We start from the raw sequence: 25,549 nt of genomic DNA, 5'->3' as shown, positions 1-25,549 counted from the left end.
AAATAGGTGGGCTGGTTGGATGCGATAACTGTCACCTCGCTTTGCGCAACTTTTGCCGTGGCTCTACACATGTCCGTAAAGCCGAGTTTGGGATTACAAAATTATCAATTTCGGCATTGACATGATAATAAAAATGCCTTACGATTGCTTAGTTTTTCAATTCGATATTGTCAACGGCACTCCACGCTATATATGCATAGAGCTAGAAATTTAAAAATTGTATGCAAAAGGTAGTGCAGTTCGTACCTTGTGATACTTGGGGAGAGCGGTATTCGTCAATGAAGTTGACCGTATGCTTCGCCCGCTGCTCACTCCCGCACTGCCAGAAGTGTGAGAAACTGAGAGGCAGCGACCGAAAGTAACCTATACTTCGAACACGGCCAGGGATGCATTTATTGACGTTTGTCTTCAGTTGCCTCTGCGTGAATTTTTATCCATAATGCTGCAGCTACTGTTTTTTAGTGATTCTCTAAAACAACTCCGAAATACTAGAGATTTCCTTCCTGAGCGCCTGTGGCTACTGCATTGCCATCAAGAGTAGTTTGGGCCGGCCTTGTCGTTGGGTGCTCTGTGCTTCATACACGAAGCGACAGGCTCGAACAAATGCCCAAGTTCCTTATCCATTATTATAAGGAGTTTAGAAAATTTAGGGCACCGAAATGCTCAGTGTTTCCCAAACTCGTTTTCCTGATCAACACTGTGGGCTACGACGATAGCCTAGTTAAGTCCTTGGTTTCGCAAAGCATTAGCAAGAAATCAAGGAAGCTGGAAAGCGTGCAGCGTTTTCTGCACGCAGAAGCGCTCCACGCATGCACCAGCTGGACATGCCCATGCACAGCCCACGAAGTGGTTCGAACTTGTGTCGGGTGTGGCAGCAACCACTTATCCCTGCTGTCCAGAATCAAAGCACTCGCAAAGCAGCAGGTAAACATGCAAGGGAAGGGACGATAGTGTTGTGAAGAATTGTGCCAGGGATTGCATTGCATTGAAACGAACATGCGCTCCATACATCGAGAGAGGAGATGAGACAGGGCGGCGAAGAGCGTGATGGGCGCATCACTGCTCTGCACTTCTGGCAGCTTTCGCATTGAGTGGAGTGTCTTTAATTTCTTTTTGGCCTGCTTCGTGTTGAGTTAGCTGCAGTATCTTGATACCACGGTATTTTGTAAATGCGAAGCCACAGAGCTCCCTGCAGAGCACGGGGCTTCAGTAAAAGAAGCGCACGAGGTTGTGTGCCTGTGTTAGCAGCGGCCTAACTGTTTGTCCTTTAAATGCATTTTTCTGCTGCATCCTTGCTTCGTAACAGCATAAAGCTGTTTGTTGTGACGTTTTTGGTTTAATGCAAAACTAAATTATAGTGGTTATTCCCAAGTAAAATAAACAAAAGTACCGTATTTACTCGCGTAATGATCACACTTTTCTTTCAAAAAATTTGGTGCAAATTTAGGGGTGCATTCATTATGCGGGTTAAATTCTTTGCGAAAACTTTTTCAACACAGAAAACGCAAGGAAGGTATGGGTCAGAATTTTTACGGTAGGTCTTACGGCCATAATAAAAATAATGAATAAAAACGTAATAAAAACTCCCCACACTGGCGCCAGCCACTTTGCAAAGTGACTGCAAAATGCAGTGTTTTCATAAATTACAGAATGCGTGTGACCGCGTTTGCTGCGAGGTGACAACAGTTTGGCCAATAAGTGGCTGCCACTGTCACAGTGCGGGACATCAAAACAGACATGGCTGCCGACGCAGCAACCTGAAAGCCTCTCTCTTTTTTTTTTTGGTCCTGTGAGTACATTATGTGCATTTAGTGAGTTTCTTCCTCATCAATATTGAACGCATGCTTGCCAAATGACGCTGTAATGGCGTCATTTAGTCTATGCCAGGGGTGCATAATGAGGAAAATTGAAGAGAGCGCGGTTGGTTTTTCCGCTTCACATGCACGTCTAATATTTGGCTCGGGTATTCCTGAAAGTGTAATCTGAACGTCGCGCAGGCTTACTTGCACTGCGCAAGGAGTGTTGTAGGGTCCCTTTAAAGATCCCCAGGTGGTAAAAATTCATCCGGAGCCCTCCACTGCGGCGCGCCTCATTGCCTGCGTTGCGCCGGTGCGTTAAACCCCATGATTAAGCATCACATTCCCTTTGCCTTTCCCCACTGCAGGGCAAAGGTGAATCTGAGCGCAAGTCTGCGCAGCAACAGATCAGGAGCATTGTGCGGAAGATGAGCGAAGAAGACTGCATTGACGAGGTAGGCCTGACTGCCCTAACGCCCGTCTGAACTCTGGCCATTGCAAGGGCCCGCGTTGCGTGAGCTTAGCTGGGCTGCAGCCGTGCCTCAGGGGCTGGCGCAATGCACGTTTACTGTGATAGCAAGGTCAACTCTCCCTCTTTTCCTCGAAGCCTTTTCAAGTCGACCAAGGAACTCTAAACACTGCTGTCGTCTTGTTGGTGATGGACGTGTCTTTGTAGGGCATGTAAGCAGCAAAGAAGAAAAAATGTTTCTTATGCGCACCAGCGGAACTTTCAAGACTCGTTCGTTGCTTTCCCCTTTCTTTTAGGCATTTTAAGTGTGACTTGTACAATTCAAACATTGTCTTTGATGATTTTCTTTTATCACTGTATTTTTATTGGGCTCATTGACAACTCTTTGCGTTACAAGCAGGGACGTGAAAGCTGCTGGCACTGACATGGTGTTGTGATTGCACCGTTAGCCGTGGGTTGGTTTGCAAATGGCTGGGCCATCTCAAATGTTTGTCTTGTCTCTGTAATAGCCTTCAGAACCAAACCATATTGATTTTTATTTCAGCATTTTATAGAAATTGCGGTAAGTATGAATGAAGCATACCCATGACCACATGACTTGAGCAGTGTATTCACAGGAACCGACACTGTTTTCAGAGGAAACAGAATAAGCTGTTCTGCAGATTTGAAGGGGCAGAAATACATTGTGTGCAAGGGATCATAGTGATACAGTGTTCTAGCATTTTTGCAGGATGTGTTCTAAGAATTGCATGACCATAACACATCTTTCATTTAGTTGGCTCAAGAATGTTTCCCTTTCAAATGCTATGCTATGTTTCATCTAGTACTGAACAAAGCAAGTTTTGCAAAACGGGCAGCTTCTTGTTGTAACCATGGAAAACTGTGGTTGGATAAACGACATATGTACTCAATTTCATGTTTCATGAATAATGGCCACTCACTCAATCACCTGTTGCAATCCTGCCAAACAAAATTACTGATGTAATTTTCACTGCAAGTATTGCCATGTGTGATTGCTGGTTTGTGCCTGTGTGGTATTTACACTTGCATGCCATTGTCATTGATGTTCAGGGGTAACACTAGGAGCTTGTCAAATGTGCATTTACAGAAGCACTATCCCAGGTTGGATGCTGGACCTTAATAATCAACGCACGTTTTGCAAATGTACTGGCAGACCATTTGCAATGCAGGGCTAAAGTTGGGCAAGTGACTTGTCGGGCTGTTGGTGGCCATGCGAAACACCTTATTTTTAATTAATGAACGGTATGCTGAGCATGTTATTATGCAAATGGAAGAATTATTAGCACCAAATAGAAAATAATTTAACTTGAGGCATTCTTCTCATTTTATTTAATGCTGAAAACATTACAGAAAGCGAGGTTTCTGCATGCACACCACTTGGTTGTGCCAGTGAATTCTTGGCCTATCTCCCATGTGGCTGTATGCCAAAATGGGGGGAAAAGCAAACGGACAAGCCAGTGGGTCTGGTAGTGCCTTTATGCTTGTGAGACATCATGCAAGTGGGAAGTTTGCTTTTTCTGCGGTGCGAGTGCATGAGCATGGGCACGAGTGGGGGTGTGTGTGAGCGCCAGAGGGATAGCGAATGACCGAGTAACAAAAATGCTTGGGCTGACTTGAAAATATTGCAAATTTTCCCACTCACTCATTGTAATCCTCCCAGCGTTGCATGGCCATATTATCCTGGAGGAGGCCAAGGGCTGCCAAATTTTTTTGCATTTACTTCTGCCTTTACTAACAAAGCTTTTTTTTTTTTTTTACCATGTATTCAGCAAAAGGGTAGTTCTATACGGTCACCATTGATGGCTGCACTATTTATTCTCATTCTTTGTCACCTGCACATACTTCCCAGTATGAAAATGTGTTTCTGAGTAGTGCATGTCTTAAAGGTTCTTTTTTTTTTTTTTTTTTTTCTGACAAGCTTGTATCAGTGCTGTGTGGTGCAGATGTTAACTCTTTTGTTTGAGCAGATTAGTTGTGACCTGTTTTTTTTTTTTTTTACTCATGCCATTAAAAAAAACGTGTGTGTGTAACCGTTCTAGTGTGCATGTTCTAAGGTATTATGGGCCAGATTGTTTTGTTCATGCATGTTAGTGTTTTGGTTTTAGTTGCTCATCCGGTAATAGTGTTCTTAATAAACTTGTACATAATAAACTTGTGCTTAATAAACTTGTACATTGAAGCCCCAGCCTGGTGACTAAATGCTTACTGTGCAATAACAGCACCTGCTTGAACTGCAGAGCACACTGCCACAATGCTACTGCAGCTTTTGCTTTTGCCACTAGCGTTCTTTTTGATGTCTGCTGTAGAACACGTGTGTTGTTAGAAGTGCGGCCAAGGTTCCAAAGGTCGATTACATCCAAGAAGGACATCATCTGGTTGCCTTTTGAAGCAAACGAGCTTAGTCAGCACCATGGACATGCCTCCAAAACATCGGACATTGGCTATAAAGCTGCACTTTTTTTGTCTGCTCGAATGCTTTGAAGCGTTTTTTTTCCTGTGGTGGTGAATTCATGTCTTGTCAATGAGGCTGTTTGCTTGTATAAAGCACAGTTTGTGTAACTTATTGGTCAACTCCTATGTTTAGTTGGCTTGATTTTATTTTAATTGTTTCGCTGCTATTGCCCTGGAGTTGAGTAAATTTTCATTCTTATTAGTTTTCATTCGCATATTGGCAAGCCCGAGAAATAAAAAATAGTTTGCAGTTTGTTATTTTAGAATTGCAGGTTTTTTTACATGCTGAATGTTGTGCTAAGTTTGCAAAAATACGTAAAACCTAAAAGTTTGTATTCTTTTTAAAACTACAGTGGACCCTCACCTAATGGAAATGGTTTGATGCTGCTTGAAAAACAATATCCTGCGGGCATTAGAGCTGCTCGGCAGGCATTATTGTGCTTAAAGAGACACTAAAGGGTGAAAGCAAGGTGGCCTGTATTGGTGGATTTCAGTGCCGAGAATCTAAATACACCATTCTCGCAACTAGCAGTTGTTTAATAAAGCAGAAAATGCCAGAAACTTGAAAAATGGGACGACGCTCCGTATGCATTTGCGTACTAAGGTTTGTGACGTCGCAAGAGGGGTTACAGCGAGAGCTCGTAGAAGCATCTATAGATCTTTTCCTGAAACAAACCGTGCCGAAGTGGTTGAGCATGTGAAATAGGAGTAAATCGAAGCTTTCCGTGAGCTCATCGTATCTAAAAAATGCACTGTGAGGCAGGCTACGTCCCTCGCCATTCAGTCGGCCATCATGCATTGAGTTTCGTTTTCGAAAAGCAGTGGTGCGCAGTTAGAGAGATCACCCCCCTAGCTTCTGCAAGCAATGTACATGGAAGGAGCAGCTAAAGTCTCTCCATTACAACCGGCAAAGGGAACAAGATTCACTGCAGGTGGTTGAGAGAGCCACCCCAGCTTCCCATCTCCCTTTCTCCGTGCGCGGAGGAGGAGGGGGAGTAACACTTCATTTGAAATGTTACTATTGGTAAGGCGCGCCCAGTTTGAACATAATTGTTCCTCAAATGAACTTGGTACGAGTGGTTAGCTGATTGATCCACCCGTTCGCCTCGAGCAGACGTAAAGGGTGCGTCACTCTGCCCTTGGTATGTTCGACCTGAGAAGAGCGCAAGCAACGACTGCTGTGAAGAGTGTTTATTTCACGCTGGATTGGCGCCATGCTAGAGAAGATAATACGAGATGGCTGTGATCGCCAGATGACCGGCGAAATGAAGGCGTACTCCTGAACAGTGTCAGCCAAGATCCTGGTACGTCGCGGTTGATATTTGAAGCGGCGCTGCTTGCTTCAAAAGAGGCTTCGCTGGCAGCCGGCTGGATGGTGTCTGGGAATCCGCAGTAGACGAGCACAGTGGCCGCTCGAGAATTCAAAAGCGTTTCTCATTCCTTCGGGGAAAAATCATAAACGTCCAAGCCAGCCCTCTCGGCCAAATAAATGTGCCGCAATCTGCCAAGGCTCGGAGACGTAGAAGCTACCGCTGCCAACGTTTATGCTGTAGACCGCACCGATGCTGGCGGTGCATTGCGCCTAGTTCGTGACGCGATGGCTACGTCGCAAAAAAAATGAAAGGGAAGCGGGTGAGAGAAATGCCGGCTGAGAGAGAGAGAGAGAGAGATGCTGAAATGAGGGAGAAATAGTGCATCGTTGCTCGTCGAACAAAAGCTCAGAGAGCTACAAAACACGATCTTCCTTTTAAAACAATTTCATTCACCCTCTAGTGTCCCTTGAAACAAAACCCCTGACCACTGAAACAGATACAACTTGTGCCACACTCTGTTCAGCCAGCTTTCACTGTAACTGCAAAATAACCTTCACCAACGTTGTGGTGAGACGGCTAACATGCAAATCTGTTATTAACTTTTTAATCACTCACCAGCAGGCTTCCTCGCAACATGGAATTCACTCTTGCCACCACATAGGTGCCGGTTTGAAATATGGATGGTTCTGGGGCAGGACTTCATCCTTAGTAGGGATAACAATGCTGGCGCCTTTTTCGTTGCACTGCTGTGTCAAGGCAGCAATGAAAGGCATTCTGTCATGCTGGAGCATAGTGAAAAAAACATGTAAAGTTTAAACCATAATTGTTAGATTGCCAGGCCTTTCACTTCCAGGTAAAGTGCAGGCAAAATTGATGTAGGTGTAAGTGTCCCTGTCACTAGGCATCCAACGAAACCACTAGGTGCTGCTTGTCGCTTGGGGTGCACTTGTGACAGCCACTAAGTTAAATATGAAAAGTCTACTGCTTGTGAATTGATACAGTTTGCCAGAGTCGGCTTTTACAGGACACTGCAGCGACCCAGCAGTACGGTTTTACGGTCCAGTGTGCTCGAAAGTGCCTTGGTGAAGCAAACTCGCGTGTGATCCGCTTGGCGGGCTGGTATAATGGGGCTGTTCTTTATGGCTGTTGCATAATAAAAAGAAAATGTAAGGTGTGGACTTCCCCAGCTTAGTGGATCCTGCCATGTGGAACTCTCTGCATTCCAGTGGACTGTGAACGCAGCTGCCTCACTGCCCTGTCCAGTCCACAGAGCAAGTGGCCCCTGCTTTGTGCTCTGACTGCAGCAGAAGCCAAAGTTTTCGTTCTCAGTGTGGCTCCACCCATTTCTCTGTTCCCTCCCTTGCTTTTTATCCAAGTGGAGTTTGTGCTTCGTGTGTGCTTCTACATCCTTGCTGTAAGGTAACGTCATGCAGAGAACACTTGCACATTCCTTTGTGGCTGGACACTGGGTTGATAAACTGCTACCTAGTGCCTGTGCCTGTACACGTCAGTGGCTCCACTCCCTCTCTTTAGCTGCACATGCATTGGACACTAGTGTTGTACATTTTGGGTTAATTGTGATACGTCTGTGCCGCTGATGCTGTTGCCAGTGCAGGTGTGTGGCAGCAGTGAAAGAGCTGGGAGTTCTTGTTTCAGCATAGGCTCCCAGTATTTTTGGTTGTTTGTTTGCTTGTAGTTGTGCATAGCCGCAGTTGTAATATTTCTTTCGAAGAAGTGTGAAATTTTTTGCCTGCCTCCTACAGTTCCCTTTTAGCAACACTCAATGTAGTAAAGGTCGTACCCAACTGTGGAGCAACAGATGGGACAGGGGAGTGGGCGTACCAATGGCCTGCAATTGTTCCTGCCCCCCGTATCGTCGCTTGTGCTGTAGTTGGACCCAAACCACTGGCTCCCGCCACTTGCACAGTGCCTACTGTAGGAAAGCATGCAGGGAAAGATTTGCAGCTTCGCCGAAGAGGCAGCTGAGGCTGCTTTCAGTGGAGGGCCATGGTCCACTGTGAAAGGCTGGGCCACAGGGAGGTGTCCCCAGTTGACGATGCCCCCCTTTGGAGACGGCCCCTTGTCTTTACTTGGCCTCCTTTTCCAGGAACTGTTTCAGGCGCTGCAGCGGCTCTGCAAGAAGCACCCCGAGCTGAGGGCAGACGATGAGCTCTTTGAGGGAGCCAGCCCCCGGTTGCGCGAGTCCATTAGGACGCGGCTGCTCGAGCTGGAGCGCCAGCCGGGCTCCAATGTAGCGCACGTTCTGCCCCTGCGCGTGAGCGACTCCAATCGCTGCAGCTACTCCTCGAGTAAGCACAACCGTTCGCCCACTTGCTTTTGCTTATGCTGCACATGGCCACAGGATGGTTGAGAGTCCACCTCGGTGTGTGTATTTGTCTGCAGCAGTCGAAGTGCCGTTTGAGCTTAGGCAGGGAAAATGCTCAGTGACCATGCAGGGCAGGGAAGGTGCTGCTGCTGCCACAAAAAACCTGCCTGGACTGACACTTAGGTTCAAGCCATGGAGTGTGGCTGGAAATATTTTTTCTTTCTTTCGTGAACAAATTGCAAGCACACATCGTTTCATGCAAGTTAACTTTGAGTACATTTGCTGCAGTACCAGGTGAGCCGTGCACTTGGCAATCTGCTTTAGAAGCAGAGTGCTAACAGCGGTTCTTGAGCGTTATCACTGCGCCATCTGAGAGGGCAGAGAGTAATAGAGGTAACCAGAGCTGCATTTTGCAGATAGCAGCCGCCTGAATCGCAATACTAACTTTCGTTTTAGGTACCTGCCCATAATACATAATTGCTAACATCATGCAACTTATGGTGCAGCAGGAGCATTGAAATTTCGGCTTACATTCTTCCCTGGGAATAAAGTATCCTTTTCTGCAGTGCAAGCACTCGGGTTCTATAATAAAACACCAAACCTTTCGAATAAAACAAACTTTTATTTAGTCTTCGTGAACCCTTTAATGGCAAAATTTTACAAATGGTGCAGTAGCAATGTGAAACTTTGTGGGTTGGAAATGTGTAAAGTTTTGTGCCCTTGCATGTATTTTTATTCTGCATAAAATTCCTGTAGGAATATTTAACCCATCTTCAGGTTTCTGTGCATGTGTATGAGTGCTTGCGGATGCTTTTAACAGAAATTGGAAAAATGAAACACGCTTGCCAGAACTCGGTCATCCGCAGGCCCTGCAGTTTCGGAAGGGACAGTCTAACCACAATGGGGCAACTTTTTGCGTTTATTTTAATTAAATTATATGGTTTGGCACATTTTGTTGGCTGTTGTGAACTCGGAAGCTGTATGTATAATACCCCTCTTACATGGGCACTTTAATGGCTGTCAAGGAAAATGGCAGTTAGCCTTAAAGGGGCCGTTAGGTGAAGCTAGACTACAGCGTAAGTGCTGTTAGAAATCTAACTGCGATTGGCAACAATGGAGGTCGCCGGTTTCTATTCCGCCGCTGTTTCTGTTCATTCCGTTGGCAGATAGGCAAGATGGTAGCCCGCAGCAACGTGTCCCCGTTGCAGGCGAACGTGCTGCCGCAGAAATGCTTCATGTGGTTACCATCCCTGAGGCATTTGCTCATTAAAGGAGCCATGAAGAGAAAACACAAGTTTGGTTCATTCAAAAGATTGCCTCGTTAGAATCGTACTGACACCACTTTTAACGTAGACTTCGCTCAAATAAGCTACATCATTAGGAAAAAAGGGAATGGCCATGTGACCCACCAGCACATTTCCCGCACAGAACCTATGATGTCATACGAGCCAGCTCGGCGATTGGCAGGGGGCGGCACAAGCAGACGCAAATTAAGTAGAGCAAATTAGCTAGCCGAACGAGCGATTTGCGCTTAAATTTAGGGCACATTCTTTATAAGGCAATAAGACTGGTGGGACGAACAGTGGAAGTTACGAAAGCACATGTAAACATAGAAGTACTGATGTGTACTGCTGTTGGTACTGCGCGCACTATGCTTGGTTTAGCTGCACAGCACTGCAGGGCTTTGGAGTTGTCTTAGACGACACTGGCCGATTGAAGCAAGCAACGGTGTCTTACGTGACCACATTTGTCGAGTGAGCACTGTTTCAGGAAACGATTTTCTCCCAGAGGCTTGCCACGGTATGGTGGCGCCATCTAGGTTCAGAGCTGGGTTCCTCGAAGACAACACCACCCTGCAGGGTGGAGACACCCTTTGAACAGTCCCGTGCCGCTGCAATTGGGTCAACGTGCTCAACGCGTTGTTCTTTTCGTTTCCCACAATACCTAGCAACGCGAAACAGGTAATATGATTCAAACTTCACCAGTAAACCACGTTGCGGCGATAATTTTGATGTGGTTTTGACACAATGACTTGCTTCGGTGGCGAGCGAGCGACCCAAAATGGCGGCATACGCGTCTCTACCCTGTACGGCGGACGCGTGAATCAAGGTACTCTAGGCTGCAGAACGATCGGTTCCTGTGATGTCATTGCAGACCACAAAAACGAACGATTTAGTGGGAAAATCGAAATTTGAACTTCAATTGATTAATTTCTCAGTGTATAAAGCATCGTTTGTATCCGGACAAGCGCTGGGGGCACTATAAAACACGAAATCTTTCGAATAAAACAAACTTGCATTTTCTCTTCATGGCTCCTTTAACTTGCGGCAGGACAGTGGTGCTATGGTTACTACAAGCGATGGATCGTGACATGAGACGCTTCACCACGTCGACCCGAAACCACAACAAACTCAGCCATTTGCAACACTATGGATCGGATTGGATCAGCTTATTGAGTTTCCTCAGCACTGTTACAAAAAATTGTTTCGAAGAGTAAGAGAAATACACTGTGCAACATACAGCGCAGAAAATAGTTAGAGAAAAAAAATTTTTCGGAGTTTGTGAGGTGAAATTTTAAGCGTCATGTGATAAATCATCCAAACGGAACTGAACATGGGAAAATGCTATGCGAGTGCAGCCACCACCGTTCAGTTCCCACAGCCGTTATGGCATTTAACCGCTGTTTGCATTAACAGCCTTTGCAAATGCCCATGTAACAGGGATATAAGATATCCTAGTCTGTAAAATTTGCTCTGGCTGGAACCAGAAGCAACAAAAATATCTTTGTGGTCATTTGCTGTAAAAAGAAGAAAAGAAATAAAATTTACCTTGGGCATATATACCTAGCTTTGTCATATAGCTCGGTGGGTGATCGGCCACGGGCGATATATGGGCATTTGGCCAAGACCATATAGAGCAAATGGTTTTTTCAGCTGGCCATTAGAAACGCGACCATAATATGCACGAGTGATTGTCCAAGAATGCGTCATATGCGCACACTGTTGTGCAGGTGCCAGCTTGCTTGCTTGGTCAGTCAAAAGGTTGAATTTCACAATTCCTGCTCCAGGAGATTTTCTCGGAGAAAGGTCAACTGCCATGGAATTTTTTTTTTCCAGCCTGCTGATTGATAGCTTTTATAAATGTGGGTGCTCCAAAAGTAACCAAGATTTGTTTTAACAGATCTTATTTGTGTGTAATGAGACAATACAGTGATTATGATATTGCGTAGTGTCACTAGCATCTGTGGAAAAGCAAATAGCTGAATAATATTTCTTGGGGAATGCCGATTGTAAGCTGGGCCCGGTCAGTGCAGTCAAGAGCCATAGGTTGCGTCTTGGCGAGATTCACCATTTAGTACAGGCCCCTCATTCTTTACTCTGGCCACACGTGAAGGGAAGCAATGCGGTTATCCCTGTGTGGAATGTTGCCAATTGAGACATAAAGCTTGCTGGAGACACGTAGTAAACAACCTTTGCTTTCCAAATTTCTTGTAGCAAGGCCGACCCTTTACTTACTTGTCGGGCATAAGCACAACCGACCAGAGGTATCCGGGGGCAAATGCCAATTTTCAGATAGTTTTGGGTCTCCAGTTCTCTGCTTCTGTTCATGTTTTTCCAGGCGCAAGTGCACGCAGAGGAGATTGCAGGCTTCCGAAAGACTACGTCAACTGGAGCGAGAAAGACTGGGCAGCACACCTGAAGGCTGTTCTAGAGCATGCAGGAATCAGAAATTCGCACCAAACGGAGGACTTCACCTGGGTGGCACCTCAGGTCATCCCTGATGTTAGTACAAGTCCTTGCCTCACAGTCCTATGGACATTGAGACCTTGTTGGCAGCCCACTGCACGCTCCCTTGCTATACCTCTGTTGTTTTTACACATTCAGTATGTCCAACCGCATAGGTAAACAAATTAGTGCGTGTGTCAGAGACACTGCTTAAAAGGGTCCTGGAAAGCCCTCTGCCAACGGCATGGAGCATATCTGGTTCCCATGCAGTACAGTTTAAAGTAGTCTTGTCCCCCAAGAGCTTTGTTAGCAATGAGTGTTGGCACAGTTCTCATGTTCTGTCACACAAATTTTTTAATTAAGTGCTGATTTTCTGGGCTGCCCACTGATCCGGATATTTTTAAAAATATGGAGGAGTCGGGAACATTTTGGGGCTTTTACAGATTTGATTTTTCGTCTGCATGCATATTTGGACATTTTGATGGGAAAGCATTGGTTAGCTGTCTTGGTCGAAAATCTGGCAGCCGTGCCGCACAAAACATGGCCGTTGAATAGAGCAGAAAATGGCTGAAGCACGGCATACAACATATGGCCGACTGCTCAAAGGATTAAAAAACCGGGTCCATAAATGCCCAAAATGACATCACATTTTTAATGGAAGTGCCTGCAGAACAAATTAATTTAAAATTGAGTAAATGTTGCGCCGGTTGGGATTGGGACCAGTGTCTGGCGAAATGAAAGAGACGTGGAACGCCTGGGCTACAATGGTGTGACGTTTGTAGCTGAATAAATGTGAACCTCGTAAATGGGTTGCAGCCTGCGACATGGATACATGTCTCTGAGAAACGGGGTGAGCACTGCAGGGGAAATTTGAGCATGGTGATTCCACAAGTACCAGCTAGTTGAGTAGCATGGCACTATGTGTAGGAACAACAAGGGAGCGAAGAAGGTAGAAAACGTTGAAAAAGCAAAAGGATGATGATGGTAATCAAGTTCTAGCTGGGTGGGTTTACGTTACGCTGTGCTCCAAATTCTCGGCAGAGAGCCAGCAAAATGCAGTGCGAGGAAAAGAGTTTTAGCGCAGCATCTCTGATGCCTGTTCAAGTGGAGTGCGTTGCTGCACCCACCTATTGGTCAAAGGTGGAGCTATCCTGAAGCGAATATAAATTGCACTTGCTTTCACTGTGCTAAAACTGTCACATAAACGTCTTTCCTTGTGTTTCCAGTTGGTTGCTTAAAATAAGGGTGCTTTGAATCTAGTCGTAAAGATGTCATGTTCAGAAAAAAGGGTTTGCCGCTATGATGGTCAAGTTAGTGTCACTGGTTAAGATACAGAGTGCCGTCACTGAGGCACGGAAGGGAGCAGCAGTGGTCATTTTGGCTTTTATGAGTGTTGTTAGATTTCTGCTTCTGCGGCTTCACTGCTAACTTAAGCGAGGTCATTTGTAAACAACACTGCCAAAGATGCAGCAACATGGAATCTTCGGACACGCTCTTTCAGCTGAAATGCTGCGAAACGCTTTATCTTTGATCCGCGTTTGGAACGACGCCAGTCGCGCAGCCCCAGAGCAAGAGCGACAAGCTGAGACTACCACAGTTGACCAACAGGAAATGCATATACAACAAATGGCGGTGCCCATGAACCGTCGCACTGTAAACAAATGTCAGGTGATGCGAACTGACCATTGATGATGGTGGCAGCACAGGACAGTAGGTGAAAAGAGTGCCGATACTCTGTAACCTTATCTAGTGACACTACGTGAAGCCAAGCTGAAACCCCACTTCACAAAGAAGCTCTCTTTTCGTGCAATTTTAAACACTGCAGCTGTTGTGCCATGAGTGCGTGCAGTCATAATTTGTGACTCACGACCGCAAAAGGCAGAGGTCCTTCTGTGTGATAAAGCATTTACGTGGCTTAACTTGCTGGTGAGCTTGTGTTTCGTCCATGCTTGAAGACATTGTGCCAACACCTGCAGTAGGAGCAGCCATAGAGTTTCATACTAATATCCAAGAGGGAAATCTATTGCTGTGGTCGCATGCAATCATAGGTGCTGCCATAGCAGCTAGCAATATTCCTCTCGTACTTGGCTTGGCTAGACACACAGCTTCTTTTCGCTTTTGAAGCCAAAATCAACAAAAAATGCTAGCTTCTTTTTGTTCGTCTTGCATGATTCTTCAAAATAATTTCTGACATAAATTTCTTGCAGCTCCGTTCTGATTAAAATTGAACAACTAAAAGGCACATGTACAATAACATTAAACATTAAAGGCACATGTACAATAGTATTGTTTTTTGATCATTAAGCAACCTTTCCAGCCTGTTTATGAGAAGGACAAGTGGAGCGTTCCTACCCGTCACATGACTGAATGCTCACTGGAGCACTGCTCGCCTAGATCTCCGGCACCAGATTTCCCTCTGGTATATATAAGTATGAAACTGTGTGGAAGCAGCCATGTTGGGTGCTGACACTCGCTCGCTGGGCCGCTGGGATGACCGCTGGAAAGCCACACTCGAGGGTGGCATGTGGAGTGACATTGGGATTTAACTGGACACGCGTCAAATCGTTGATATGTCGCCCGGCTATGCTTCCATCATTGAGAAAGAGAGAGCTTGTGGAGTGCATCGAAAAAGCGCGTGGTGTGCATTTTCTTGAGTTGCTTCGATTTTTGTGGTGGTGTGGCACCAAAGGGGTACCAGCAGCTGCCGAATACAGGACACAGTGAGGTTGTTTTTGGTGTCCCTGTGGTTGTGGGGCGCTGAAGATGAGAGACTGGGACCAGTGTCATCGCAGGGGCAAAAGTACCGCAGTTGTGTTTGCAAATGGAATGGACCATGCTAGCTCTCTTGAAAAAAGAGGAAACGTGCACTTTCTCTCGTTTCAACTAGAACATATTTCTGGAACGCTTGTAAAATTGTGAACAAAACTGATGGATGCAAATGGGCAAGGTGAACAAGCTGTCAGAGCTGTGTACACGTCGAGTACAGCAACTTCTAGTAATAAATATAAACTGCTCTAGAACATGGCAAACCAACATGAACGGTTGGACTAGAACACTGCAGTGGATTCCCGAGTGATATGCCATGCAGTACACAAGGTTTGGCAGCAGCCCTTTTGGGAGTGATAATGCGTCGGTGCAAAAATGTTTTTCTTTGCCGATGAGGCGTATCAGCACCTGACTGGCAAGTTTTGTGTTTGTAGCATGTTAAGTTGTCCTTGTCGTCGTAGCACTTTTCCCACCATGAACATTTTACCAACAAGCCCAGCTCGCAGTTCTTCTAAATGCCACTCAAAATATGTCGTGCACCACAGGTTACATGCCCTGCTATTTTTGTACGGCAGTGAGCTGTTTTGGCAGTGTTATCTCATTGGGAAGAAATGCACATGTTTGTGATTATCGACAGAGATGCCTGCATTACCGTTTTCATGGTTCCAGTGTTGTGCACGCCATGCTGTTGCAGGTTCTGAATGAGCCAGCGCAAGTTCGTGAGGAGAGGTATGCCCGGATCAGGCAGCAGGCAGAAGAGACTCGGAGGAGAGGCCTGCAGCTGATTGCCGAAATCAGATCCCAGTTCAGGAACCAGGGCAGGCTGCGCGAGACGAGCGACTCTGCAGTGTAGTAGCAGCAGCTATGTGTTTGTCGCAGCAATCCTTGTACGTGCGAAGAATTTGTATCCGTGACGAGAACAAGAAGCAGTTCATGAGTTGTAAATATAGAACAAATTACCATAACTGGTTGCATTTAAGCGTCTGACATTTTCTCTTATTTTTTCTTTTAGGTTCGTTGCTTTTAAATGTGCTTTTATGTCAATAAATTATGCCTCAACATGTCGACTGCTGGATGGAGTTTTATTGAGCGCGTGAGCGTTTGCATTTGGCACAATAAAAACCATCAGTACTACCTGTAGTGCACGTTGAAAGTGGTGCACAGCTTATGTTTGAAAAACACATGCAGGCAAGTGATGTTTTTACATGGGTTTTGATGTCGAACACACTATCAAGTGCATCTCCAGAGGCCTCTTCTTGGGCCCGAAATATTGCCGACTGATGGCTAGCCTCACGGAAGTTTAGCTGTGCTGCAGTAAAACTCGCCCAGACGTACATCACACAAGTGTACTGGGCTGGTCTTCCCACCATGGCAGTTGTGATCCCTGACGTGTGCCTTCTTCTCACCTGGCGGTACTATGCCACGTGGAGGCCCTCTGTCGACTCTTGCTGAACTGAAAGCAATTTTCAGTGCTTTGGCGGTTATGCAACGAGGCCAGAATAATTTCAACCTGTTGCGGTTTTCGCTGATTCAGTGGAGGCTATTCGGAGCCTTTGAAGTCGCAAGCCACTCACTCGAACGCAGTGACAGTGAAACAGACTTTTTCTCTCTGGTAGTGACACTTGGCTTGCACTTGAAGATCATTTGGTCCTAACAGAAGTCAACGCCTGGCCAGCAGGGGGGGATGCTGTAACACATATACCTCACATGGTGTATCCTCTGCCTTTATTTCTGCTGGACTCAGTTTTACAATAGGTGTCTAGTGCTGAAGAAGACCTTCAGCTTCTATGCATGTGTTAATCCACCATATCGTGTGGGCATCAATGCATAATGGTTCGTGTCAAACCTAAAGGGGGAATGCTTGTCCACCACAAGGAACTGGGGTGCTGCAAAGGACGTGTGGCAGTGTGGTGCCACCAGATGGACATGTACTGCTTGGGTCTGTACTTGCCCACATTGTACTGCACCAGCGTCATGCACAGCTCTTGCCCACTTTCAGTGGACTTGGCCTGGTCTCTAGGGCTCCCAACCCCATCTGCAGTGAGTGTGGAACCGTGTCCGAATTACTCGCCCTTTGGCCCGTAACACTGCACCGTTTTTTAAATTTGTTTTGAGAAACAACTTGTCTCGGTTCATTTAATTTTGCATGTCACCACCGTTGTACCCTGTGCAGAGCAAACTTGTAAGTATACACATTTTTTAAGCATTACTGAAAAAGGATCAGCTTTGGAATTTGGTGCTGGCTTGTTTGTGTCGGTTGGCACGTGCATCATGTTACACAGTTGCACGTTGCAGTAAAGAATGAACAAGAATTATGACCAAAGTTCTGGAGGTTCTTTTTTTGTTATAAAGTCAACATATTGCGTCATGTTGTTACAGGTGCGTAAAGATTAGTTGTGATATGATGCAAAGACAATATCGACGACGCCGGAGTTCATCAGGTAATTCAATATTTCATTTTTACTGTAAGAAAATATTCCTCCAACTCCCTTCCCCCATCTCCCCCTCCGGCGATGACAAAGGTCAAGACACGGAGTGTATATAGGATTAATGAATACGTATTACAACAATATATTCAATCTATAAGCTCTAAAAGGGCACAGTCAACACTTTAGCCCTGGCCAGCATGCTGGCCAGTACCTTCGTGTGGGTATGTGCCCAGCATTTCAAGAGCATCATCGTGACCAAGCAGAAATGCCTGAAGCCTACGCGCCTGAAGCTTTTGTGTTTGCGTTTAAGTGTGGGTGAATTCGTCGTGAAATTTTCATCGTGACAACCATATAACGGTTAAATTTTACAGCAGACAATGCTACAGGCAGAAAAATGCGACATGTCTTCTAAGCAGATTGTAGTTAGCCACAGCACGCGTAGTTTCTTAGGCCCTAGCCTACTTCGTAACCGTGGATCTAAAGAGTCAGTATATTACCTCTGATCTAAAGTGATGCAGAGGTATCCGCCTGGAAACACGAAAGTTTCCATCTAGCCGAAGACCGAAACATGTCTGGCATCATTGACTTCAAGCGTCATGGCGCCGCCCAGTGGGCTTTGAGCGAGCGGTTTGCACGTGTAAAGTTGTGTTTAGTTCCACAAGAAAGTGCGAGCAGTATGACGCGGAAGAAAATAGACAACAGAATCCGCGTGCTCATTGAGAATGGGGTTCACACGGGTCACCGATCTATGTTTGTCGTTGTTGGTGAGAAAGGCCGAGATCAGGTAAGTAAGCAGAGTCTGAAGTAACTACGCGGCGAATAACTTGGTGAACAATAAAGCGACAACTGAAGTACACTATGCGGTACATAATTTAGTTTGAGAATAATGGGAACAAACGGCTGGGGCCATGTTCAATCTCTTCACACATTCGTTATCCTGAACTCTCACTGTGCATAAATGCGTAGTCGAGGGCCTGCAGCCTTTTTGACAGGACAGGGAGGTAATATTGTCCATCTGTAACTATTTTGTGTGTTGCTAACTAGCAAATTTTTCGCGAAGGTTGTCATCCTGCATCACATGCTTTCCAAGTCTACTGTCAAGGCTCGTCCTTCCGTGCTGTGGTGCTACAAAAAAGAGTTGGGATTTAGCTCGTAAGTATCGTCTTCGTTCTGCACTTCAGCTTGATTATGCTGTGTTGAATATCATGGACACTTGGTTATGATTATGAGTGCTGACATCTTTTGTAGCATTTGTCTAAAACAGGCGAGCCTGTCCCGTGGATACAGCAGAGGGTTATTTTAGTTACTATTTTATCACGAAACTACAACAGCAAGCTATCCTGAATGGCTTCTTGGTTTGCTCATAGGTGCATGCCAAAACATGGGTACTTGCGCTCTTACGTTTCGTTCTAGCCTTACTAAATACAGCCAGCATAGCCTGCAACTCCTCACGCAAGTTCGTCCCATTTTTTACAAGGGTTGCTGTTTTTGATAAGTTGTCTACACATTGTTCGATCAAGGACACGTTCCACGTTGGGGCTTTTAGGTCACATCTTTCTTCTAAAGTGACCTGCGTGCCTTCCACCTTTACCTTCCTTTGTTGGGCGTGCTTCTAATGTTTGTCACTTTACCACGTCTCTCAGAGGCAGTCATTATGCACCGGACGTCTTTGTCTATGTAGTAAACTGAGCGAGTTTGCATTTATTTTTGCAGCTTTGCTTTATGGCTCTGGCATTCCATGAATAATAACTTTAAAAAATGGGAATTTCACATTAGCATATTGGGCCTTATTTTTTTAGAGCATTGTTGCAAATGTGTGTGTTTCGGCTTCTTGTGTCAAAAATGTGCAAAGATCTTATGCCTGCATTCATACAACGTAAAGAAGGGCTTCACCACATCCCAGTGTCGAACATGATGATGACCAGCAAGCTTCTTGAGTAACCGCCTGTCACCTTTGCAATGCCTGCGAAAGCCCCACTCTTTCAAGCCTGCCTGCATTCCATGCTGGCTGAATGCTTTTCCATGTCCATGGCTCACCCGCAGGCACCGGAAGAAGCGAATGAGACAGCTGCAGAAGAAGATAAAAAGTGGCAAGCTGGACGTGAATGAAGAGGACCCATTTGAATTGTTCATTGCAGCAACTAACATTCGCTACTGCTATTACCAGTAAGTCGACTTGCCTTTTTTGCTCTCTAGCTTTCTCCATTCTCATTCTCATTCTTTCTTAGCGCCAGAGCATTAGGTGCCTAACCTCAAGGAGTTACGTCTCTGACACTGCCGGACTGCGAGGTCTGTAAATCAGGTTCACAGAGGAAGAAGATGCTGCGTGATCAGGGAAGAGCATTTCTAGGCAACGCTCAGAGGTATCGGGCCTGCTGGGCAGAGCCGCACACAGAGTGACAGAGTGAAGAAGTGCCGCGTGAGCAGAAAAGAACAGGGCCAGACAGCGCCAATAGGCGTGCGTTACGTGTATAGAAAAGGGGATAATTTGGCAGCAGATATACTGCATACTACTTAAGATTGCTTTGAGTGCTTACGTGTTGGAATATTGGGCAGCTGCTGCCTTAACGGGGCTTTCACAGCGGAAGCAGGTAATGCAGTGCGCCATGCTTCCGATTTCTCGATTGTGAGGCAGCAACAAAGTACAGCACTTTTGCCGATCTTTAGGAAAGATGTTGGGGGAGGCATCTGGTAGTGTTAACATGTGTGGAAAACTGACGCAAAATTAAATTACGCAAAATACCACGTGACGGCGCACAGGAGTGCCATCACTTGGCATTTTTCATATTTCGCGAGGTTTCTTTATCAGTCAGAATAAATGAGTATACAATTAGTTCGTATTTGAAGATACCACAGTTGGATTCCTCTCGTGGGGGCCTACAAGTGTCTCATTGACACTTCAATGATTGGGGCAGTATGTCTCGAGTCAGATAATTAATTATAATTGATTAATTAAATCTCATTAACGAAAAAATTACTGGCTACTATTCCAGTTGACTGGAAACTTTATGCGCTAGGTTTTGTTCAAGTAACGCCATTGCTCTTTTTTATAATCTTGGTGCATGGTAGTTGGGACACCCGGCGTATAGGGTGTATTCACAGGGCGTTGGACCGTGCGGCGGCGCTGCCTGCGCGGCGGTGATGACGCCATATTTGAGGTTGCACTCCACCGTGCGGGCAGCGCGTTTCCCAACGCAAAATGTGGTTTGTGGCGTGGTGGCGTGGTGCTGGCAAGAACGTTCGTGTGGACGGTGTTTTTTATGCGTGATTCGTGGGTTTGCGAATGTCTTGTCGTAACGAGTAGCTAGCATTGTTTTCGCTTCGAAATTCTGGACTACGCTTGTCTCCTACAACCACAAACCCGAAGCAGGCCGTACGACAAAATCAAGCGCGCCGGGTATTTTTGTTTTTTCCTTTCGCTGTTTCGAAGTGACGGCTAGGGCAGTGCTTGAAGACGGTCTGTCTACATTCTACAAATTCCCAAAGAAGATATCGATAATATGGCTAATTAGTACTGAATCTGTTGAAGCCCATTTCATCCAGGTGCATGTGGGACCCGGGAATATGGGCGTCGGAGCTTTCACCTCGCACCTCGACACGTTTGGAACATTACGCAGCGCTTAAAATGTTCATAAATTAAGGTAGCCAGTGTACTTTATGAATGTGACGAACCATACTGGGTGCTAAGCCTCAACATGGGCAACTTCGAGTGTTGAAGTGAACGCATGCGTACATGCAATGTCGCTTCCCAGGTAATTGCGGGCATCCAAGTCTTCTTCACCGCCTTCGACTGTTCTCTAACGACCAAGTGTGTTGCGGGATCAGACACTATAAAGCTTGGCGCTGGGTACAGTTTGACTGCTTCAAAAACAGCGCAGAGACGAAAAGGTATGCAGGAACAAACTAGAGCACTTTTCGTCACTTGTCTCTGCACTGCTTTCGAAGTAGCCAAAGCGTGTTCCATAATCTTGTTGTGCTTATAATTTGCAATTCGTCTTTACCGAAAGGAAAACATTTGAAAATCATTGGTGGGATCTTTGTCGTCGTCACCATACCTAATTTTACACGCAATTACCTCGCGATGGTTTCCACCCAGACCCTGTGCATAATTGTTCAGCCTCATTAGGAGCTCAAATGGAGGACTTTCGTACGTTCAGCGCACAGAACACTGTCGCCAGAGCACCTCAACGTCTCTGATACTCCTCAAGAAGCGCACAACATACCTGGGTGGCACGGAAAAACAACCTCATCTCACACACCACCACCACATCAAATATCCTCGCAGCCTTGGGTGAAGAAATTTTCTCAACTCGAGCCACGGTCGCTTCAAGCAATGCAGGAAATAAGGAAATCGGCTCACGGGGATGACACCGAGATAGCGCGAAATCGCAAAAACGGACCAGGTTATGCATGCCGCTGGCCGCGCCTGTGAAACCTTCGGACAGTTGCATTAGTCGCGCGAAGTCATACCGTCTTCAAGCACTGCCCTGGCCTTCGCTTTGAAACAGCAAAAAAAAAAATACCGGCGTGCTTGCTTTTGTCGTTCGGCCTGCTTCGGGTGTGCGGTTGTAGGAGACGTGAACAGCGCATCCGGAATGTCTCAGCGAAAATAATGCTGACTACTCGTTACGACAAGGCATCCTCAAACCCATGAATCACGCAGAAAAAACACCGTCCACACGAACGTTCTTGCCAGCAACACGCCGCAAACCACGTTTTGCGTGCAACCTCAAATATGGCGTCGTCGCCGCTGCACAGGTAGCGCCGCCGCGCGGTCCAAAGCCCTCTGAATACACCCTATATGCGTGCGTGTGTGCGTGCACGCATGTGTGCGTGTATGTATATGTGTATGTGTGTATGTACATTGAACACTTATTCAGCAGAGCAGTGAACCTTGTTTTCTGCGAGACATCCAAAGCAACGTGAATTGACATGGCACCGCTCTGATGCGACTAGACAAGGGTTCTGAAGCTGGCCTCCTTACATGCTTACACGGGGCACCTTTAATTGCTTTTTTTTTTTTTAACCCTTAATCTGTTCATCAACATCGTAGTGGTGAAACAGCTCAACAAAAAGAAACTGGACACGGAGAGGAAACAACATGAGCGCCGACTATCAACTGACTTTTTATTTGTTGGTTGTTTCCTCTCTGTGTCCTGTTTTCTTCTTGCTGTTTCACCACTATGAATCTGTACCAACTGGCCTAGTTCTTGACTCTTTGGTGCTCGTCAGTGGTTGGCCTTTGCAGCGTTTTATTCTTCTTTGGTCTACAGCCACGTAAATTGTGTTGTGAATTCCTTTTACAGGGGTCTTTGAATCCCTATTTGAACATTTACAATGCATGCTCACTGCACTTACTGCATGCGTTGTAATGTCTCTTCATGCTTGGTGGAATTTTACCAAACCTTTCGGAGGGGGCATCAAAACATTAGAATGGCGGTGCCGCTAAACTGGGTTCACTGTCACCTACTTGTTACAACATTCTTGCCGTGACACGGCATGAACGTTTCTGCTGTCCTCTAGGCTTCAGTGTTTTGAAATCTCATTTAATTCCACACTCACTGCGACCGCTGTGTGTGAAAAAGTTTCCGTCCGCTTTTCTTCCAGTGAAACGCATAAGATACTTGGGAACACTTATGGCATGCTGGTCCTCCAAGACTTTGAAGCCATGACTCCCAACACCATGGCTAGGACCATTGAAACTATTGAGGGAGGAGGCCTGGTTGTTCTGCTGCTCCAGTCCATCACATCACTCAAGCAGCTATACACGCTTACCATGGTAACCCATTTCCCCTGCTGTAAATTTTTTTTTTTTTTTTTTTTTTCAGCTTGGTAATTTGGGTGAAGTCATTGCATTGTGTCTAAAGCTAAGGCCTGGCCTTGTGCTTTGCACTACGGCGTTTTTTACTTAAGTTATTTACACGTTCTTTCTGGACCAGTAGTTGTAAAGTAATGTGTGTGGCAGTTTTGTGGGCTGATGGAATGATGGGAAGAAATAGTGTCAAAATGATGTAACGCTGACAGGACCAAATGAAGCATGATGTAGAAAGGTGCCTGCTGACATGTGCAACCATCCGCGGCCTGCAAAAATATCACTGCATGTGCTAAAGAGCCTGAAGAGAGGATGGTTTAAAACCTTATACCCCTGTCACACGGGCACTTTAAATCGCGATTGAGTCGATCCAGATCGAGCTCAATCCGGATCGAGCTCAATCCTGGTTTCTCAAGCGCGATCGAACGAAAGCAGCGATACTCTCGTTCCCAATCAGTAATGACACAGAAGGTGAAAACTTCAACTAACGCTATAAAGTATGTCAAATAACTTGACCCAAATAAGTGTGAGGCAACATTTACATAGTTGCGTATACCTACGACCGCGGGAAGTTACCAGACACCGGCCGCAAGTACAATGTTAGCGCCATCTAGTGTACACGAGTGCAACCGGTGCAACTCTTCGATCGCGATTGAAACGGGCCGTGTAGCAGCGGCAGTGCATCGAGCGCGCTCGAAGACTCGAGCGCGATTCACTTCAATCGTGATTGAAAGTGCCCGTGTGACAGGGGTATTAATTGTAGGCAGCTTAGAAGGGGGTCGAGGCAATGTAGTATACAAGTTTTGAGCGCTCTCTTGCAATTCAAATTGCTTCAAATAGAGTCAGTTCAACGTTGGTGGTAAACATTTCTTGGAAGCTCTGAGGAACTTCTTAGATGCTGGCTCCAGTTCCGCTGAACATAATTTTGAGCAAATGTGCAGTCATTTCCCTCTTGCAGCCTTTCATGCACCACTGTCCACAAAAGCAGCGGTGTTAATTGCTAGCCGTGTTCTCCCTCGCCCAGGATGTCCATGCGAGGTACCGCACGGAAGCGCACCAGGACGTGGTGGGACGGTTCAACGAGCGCTTCATCCTCTCGCTGAGCTCCTGCGAATCGTGCCTGGTGGTGGACGACCAGCTCAACATCCTTCCCGTCTCCTCCTTTGCTGCCAACATCAGCCCCGTGTCCAGAGCGGTGGAGGCAAGTCCCCCATCGAGTCCCTTAGTGCTGTGGTTGCTTGCACAGGGATTTTGTGCATGTGGCTCAGTGGCTAAGGCGCTACGCTGGTGAACCCAAGGACATGGGTGTGATCCCAGCCACAGTGGCCACTTTTCTGATGGAGGCGAAAAGAAAAAATGCTCGTGTGTTAAAATTTCAGTGCACGTTAAAGTTTCCCAAGTGGTCACAATTGATCAAGAACCCTCCACATGCACTCCTCATAGCCCAGGTTTAGGTTCAACGCGGTGAACCCCACAATCAATCAATCAGTGGAATTGAAGCGGTAATGGCGTCTTTCCCCCCAGGACCCCGAGGCCCAGGAGCTGACAGAGCTGAAGGCCTCGCTGCAGGACACGCAGCCCCTGGGAGTGCTGGTCAACTGCTGCAGCACATGCGACCAGGCCCAGGCGGTGCTCAAGTTTGTGGACGCCATCACGGAGAAGACGTTTCGCACCACGGTGGCCGTGACGGCCGCTCGGGGCCGGGGAAAGTCGGCCGCACTGGGCCTGGCCGTGGCTGCAGCCGTGGCCTTCGGCTACTCCAACATCTTTGTCACCGCTCCCAGCCCGGAGAACCTGAAGACCTTGTTCGAGTTTGTCCTGAAGGGCTTCGATGCACTCAAGTACGAGGTACTGCACCCTGGCTGCCCTAATGGCTGGTTGCATGTTGAATGGTCACATGGGGTTTCTTTACCGGAGGACTTACTGGGGAACTTGACGTTGGCCGTTTTGTATAATGTAGCACTTCATTTATGGACCCGTGGGCCAATGGGCATCGTGTAAGCCTTGGTAGCAGATTTCTAAAGTTCGTCTCTGCACTGCTGCTGTTGCTGAAAGACTGATGCACCTACTGTCACACTCCCTTTTTTTTTTTTTTTTTTTGTAGGCTTGACGGTTTTAAGAAGTCAGTGAGTCGTTTCCTTTTCTTTCCTCCTCTTTATTTTTATGGTTGTCTTCCACTAGGGCTGTTCAAGTATAAATAGAAAAAAGACGTGTGGCTTGAGGTTATTCACTTCTTGCAAATTTTAGATCATTGTCTCTTTCTCCTGCTTAACCGGTTAGGCCAGCATAACATGATTGAATTCTGCAGTCTACACAACCATATAACACCCGTATTCAGGATGCTAACGTTCTTATTACTTACGTCGTAAAGCATCTTTTGGTAAGGTCTGCAAATGTACAAGCCGAAGGACAGGCCACCAAGCAGTTAAAAAGGGATAATT

The 25,549-nt window shown here is 46.3% G+C and overlaps 2 protein-coding genes across 2 annotated transcripts in view; both read left to right on the top strand.

Moving 5' to 3' along the window:
- The window catches only part of Msps (msps cytoskeleton-associated protein 5), an 88,315-nt gene extending 72,384 nt beyond the window's left edge, over nucleotides 1-15,931 (top strand). The window contains exons 28-31 of the mRNA XM_077702416.1: nucleotides 2,165-2,251; nucleotides 8,158-8,359; nucleotides 11,995-12,158; nucleotides 15,562-15,931. Of these exons, the coding sequence (XP_077558542.1) occupies nucleotides 2,165-2,251; nucleotides 8,158-8,359; nucleotides 11,995-12,158; nucleotides 15,562-15,720 (612 nt within the window). The 3' untranslated portion in view covers nucleotides 15,721-15,931. The remainder of the gene's footprint in view (nucleotides 1-2,164; nucleotides 2,252-8,157; nucleotides 8,360-11,994; nucleotides 12,159-15,561) is intronic.
- A 1,933-nt stretch (nucleotides 15,932-17,864) lies between these two features.
- Nucleotides 17,865-25,549, top strand: part of L(1)g0020 (RNA cytidine acetyltransferase l(1)G0020) — a 30,572-nt gene continuing 22,887 nt past the window's right edge. Inside the window, exons 1-6 of the mRNA XM_077702415.1 lie at nucleotides 17,865-18,080; nucleotides 18,357-18,448; nucleotides 19,340-19,462; nucleotides 22,904-23,075; nucleotides 24,133-24,309; nucleotides 24,633-24,956. Of these exons, the coding sequence (XP_077558541.1) occupies nucleotides 17,865-18,080; nucleotides 18,357-18,448; nucleotides 19,340-19,462; nucleotides 22,904-23,075; nucleotides 24,133-24,309; nucleotides 24,633-24,956 (1,104 nt within the window). The remainder of the gene's footprint in view (nucleotides 18,081-18,356; nucleotides 18,449-19,339; nucleotides 19,463-22,903; nucleotides 23,076-24,132; nucleotides 24,310-24,632; nucleotides 24,957-25,549) is intronic.

This window comes from Haemaphysalis longicornis, unplaced genomic scaffold (genome assembly GCF_048455015.1).
Source record: "Haemaphysalis longicornis isolate Haplotype H1 unplaced genomic scaffold, Haemaphysalis longicornis Haplotype H1 scaffold_3, whole genome shotgun sequence".
NCBI lineage: Eukaryota > Metazoa > Arthropoda > Arachnida > Ixodida > Ixodidae > Haemaphysalis > Haemaphysalis longicornis.
Note: the sequence above shows the minus strand (reverse complement) of the source record. Positions and strands in the feature narration are given on the sequence as shown.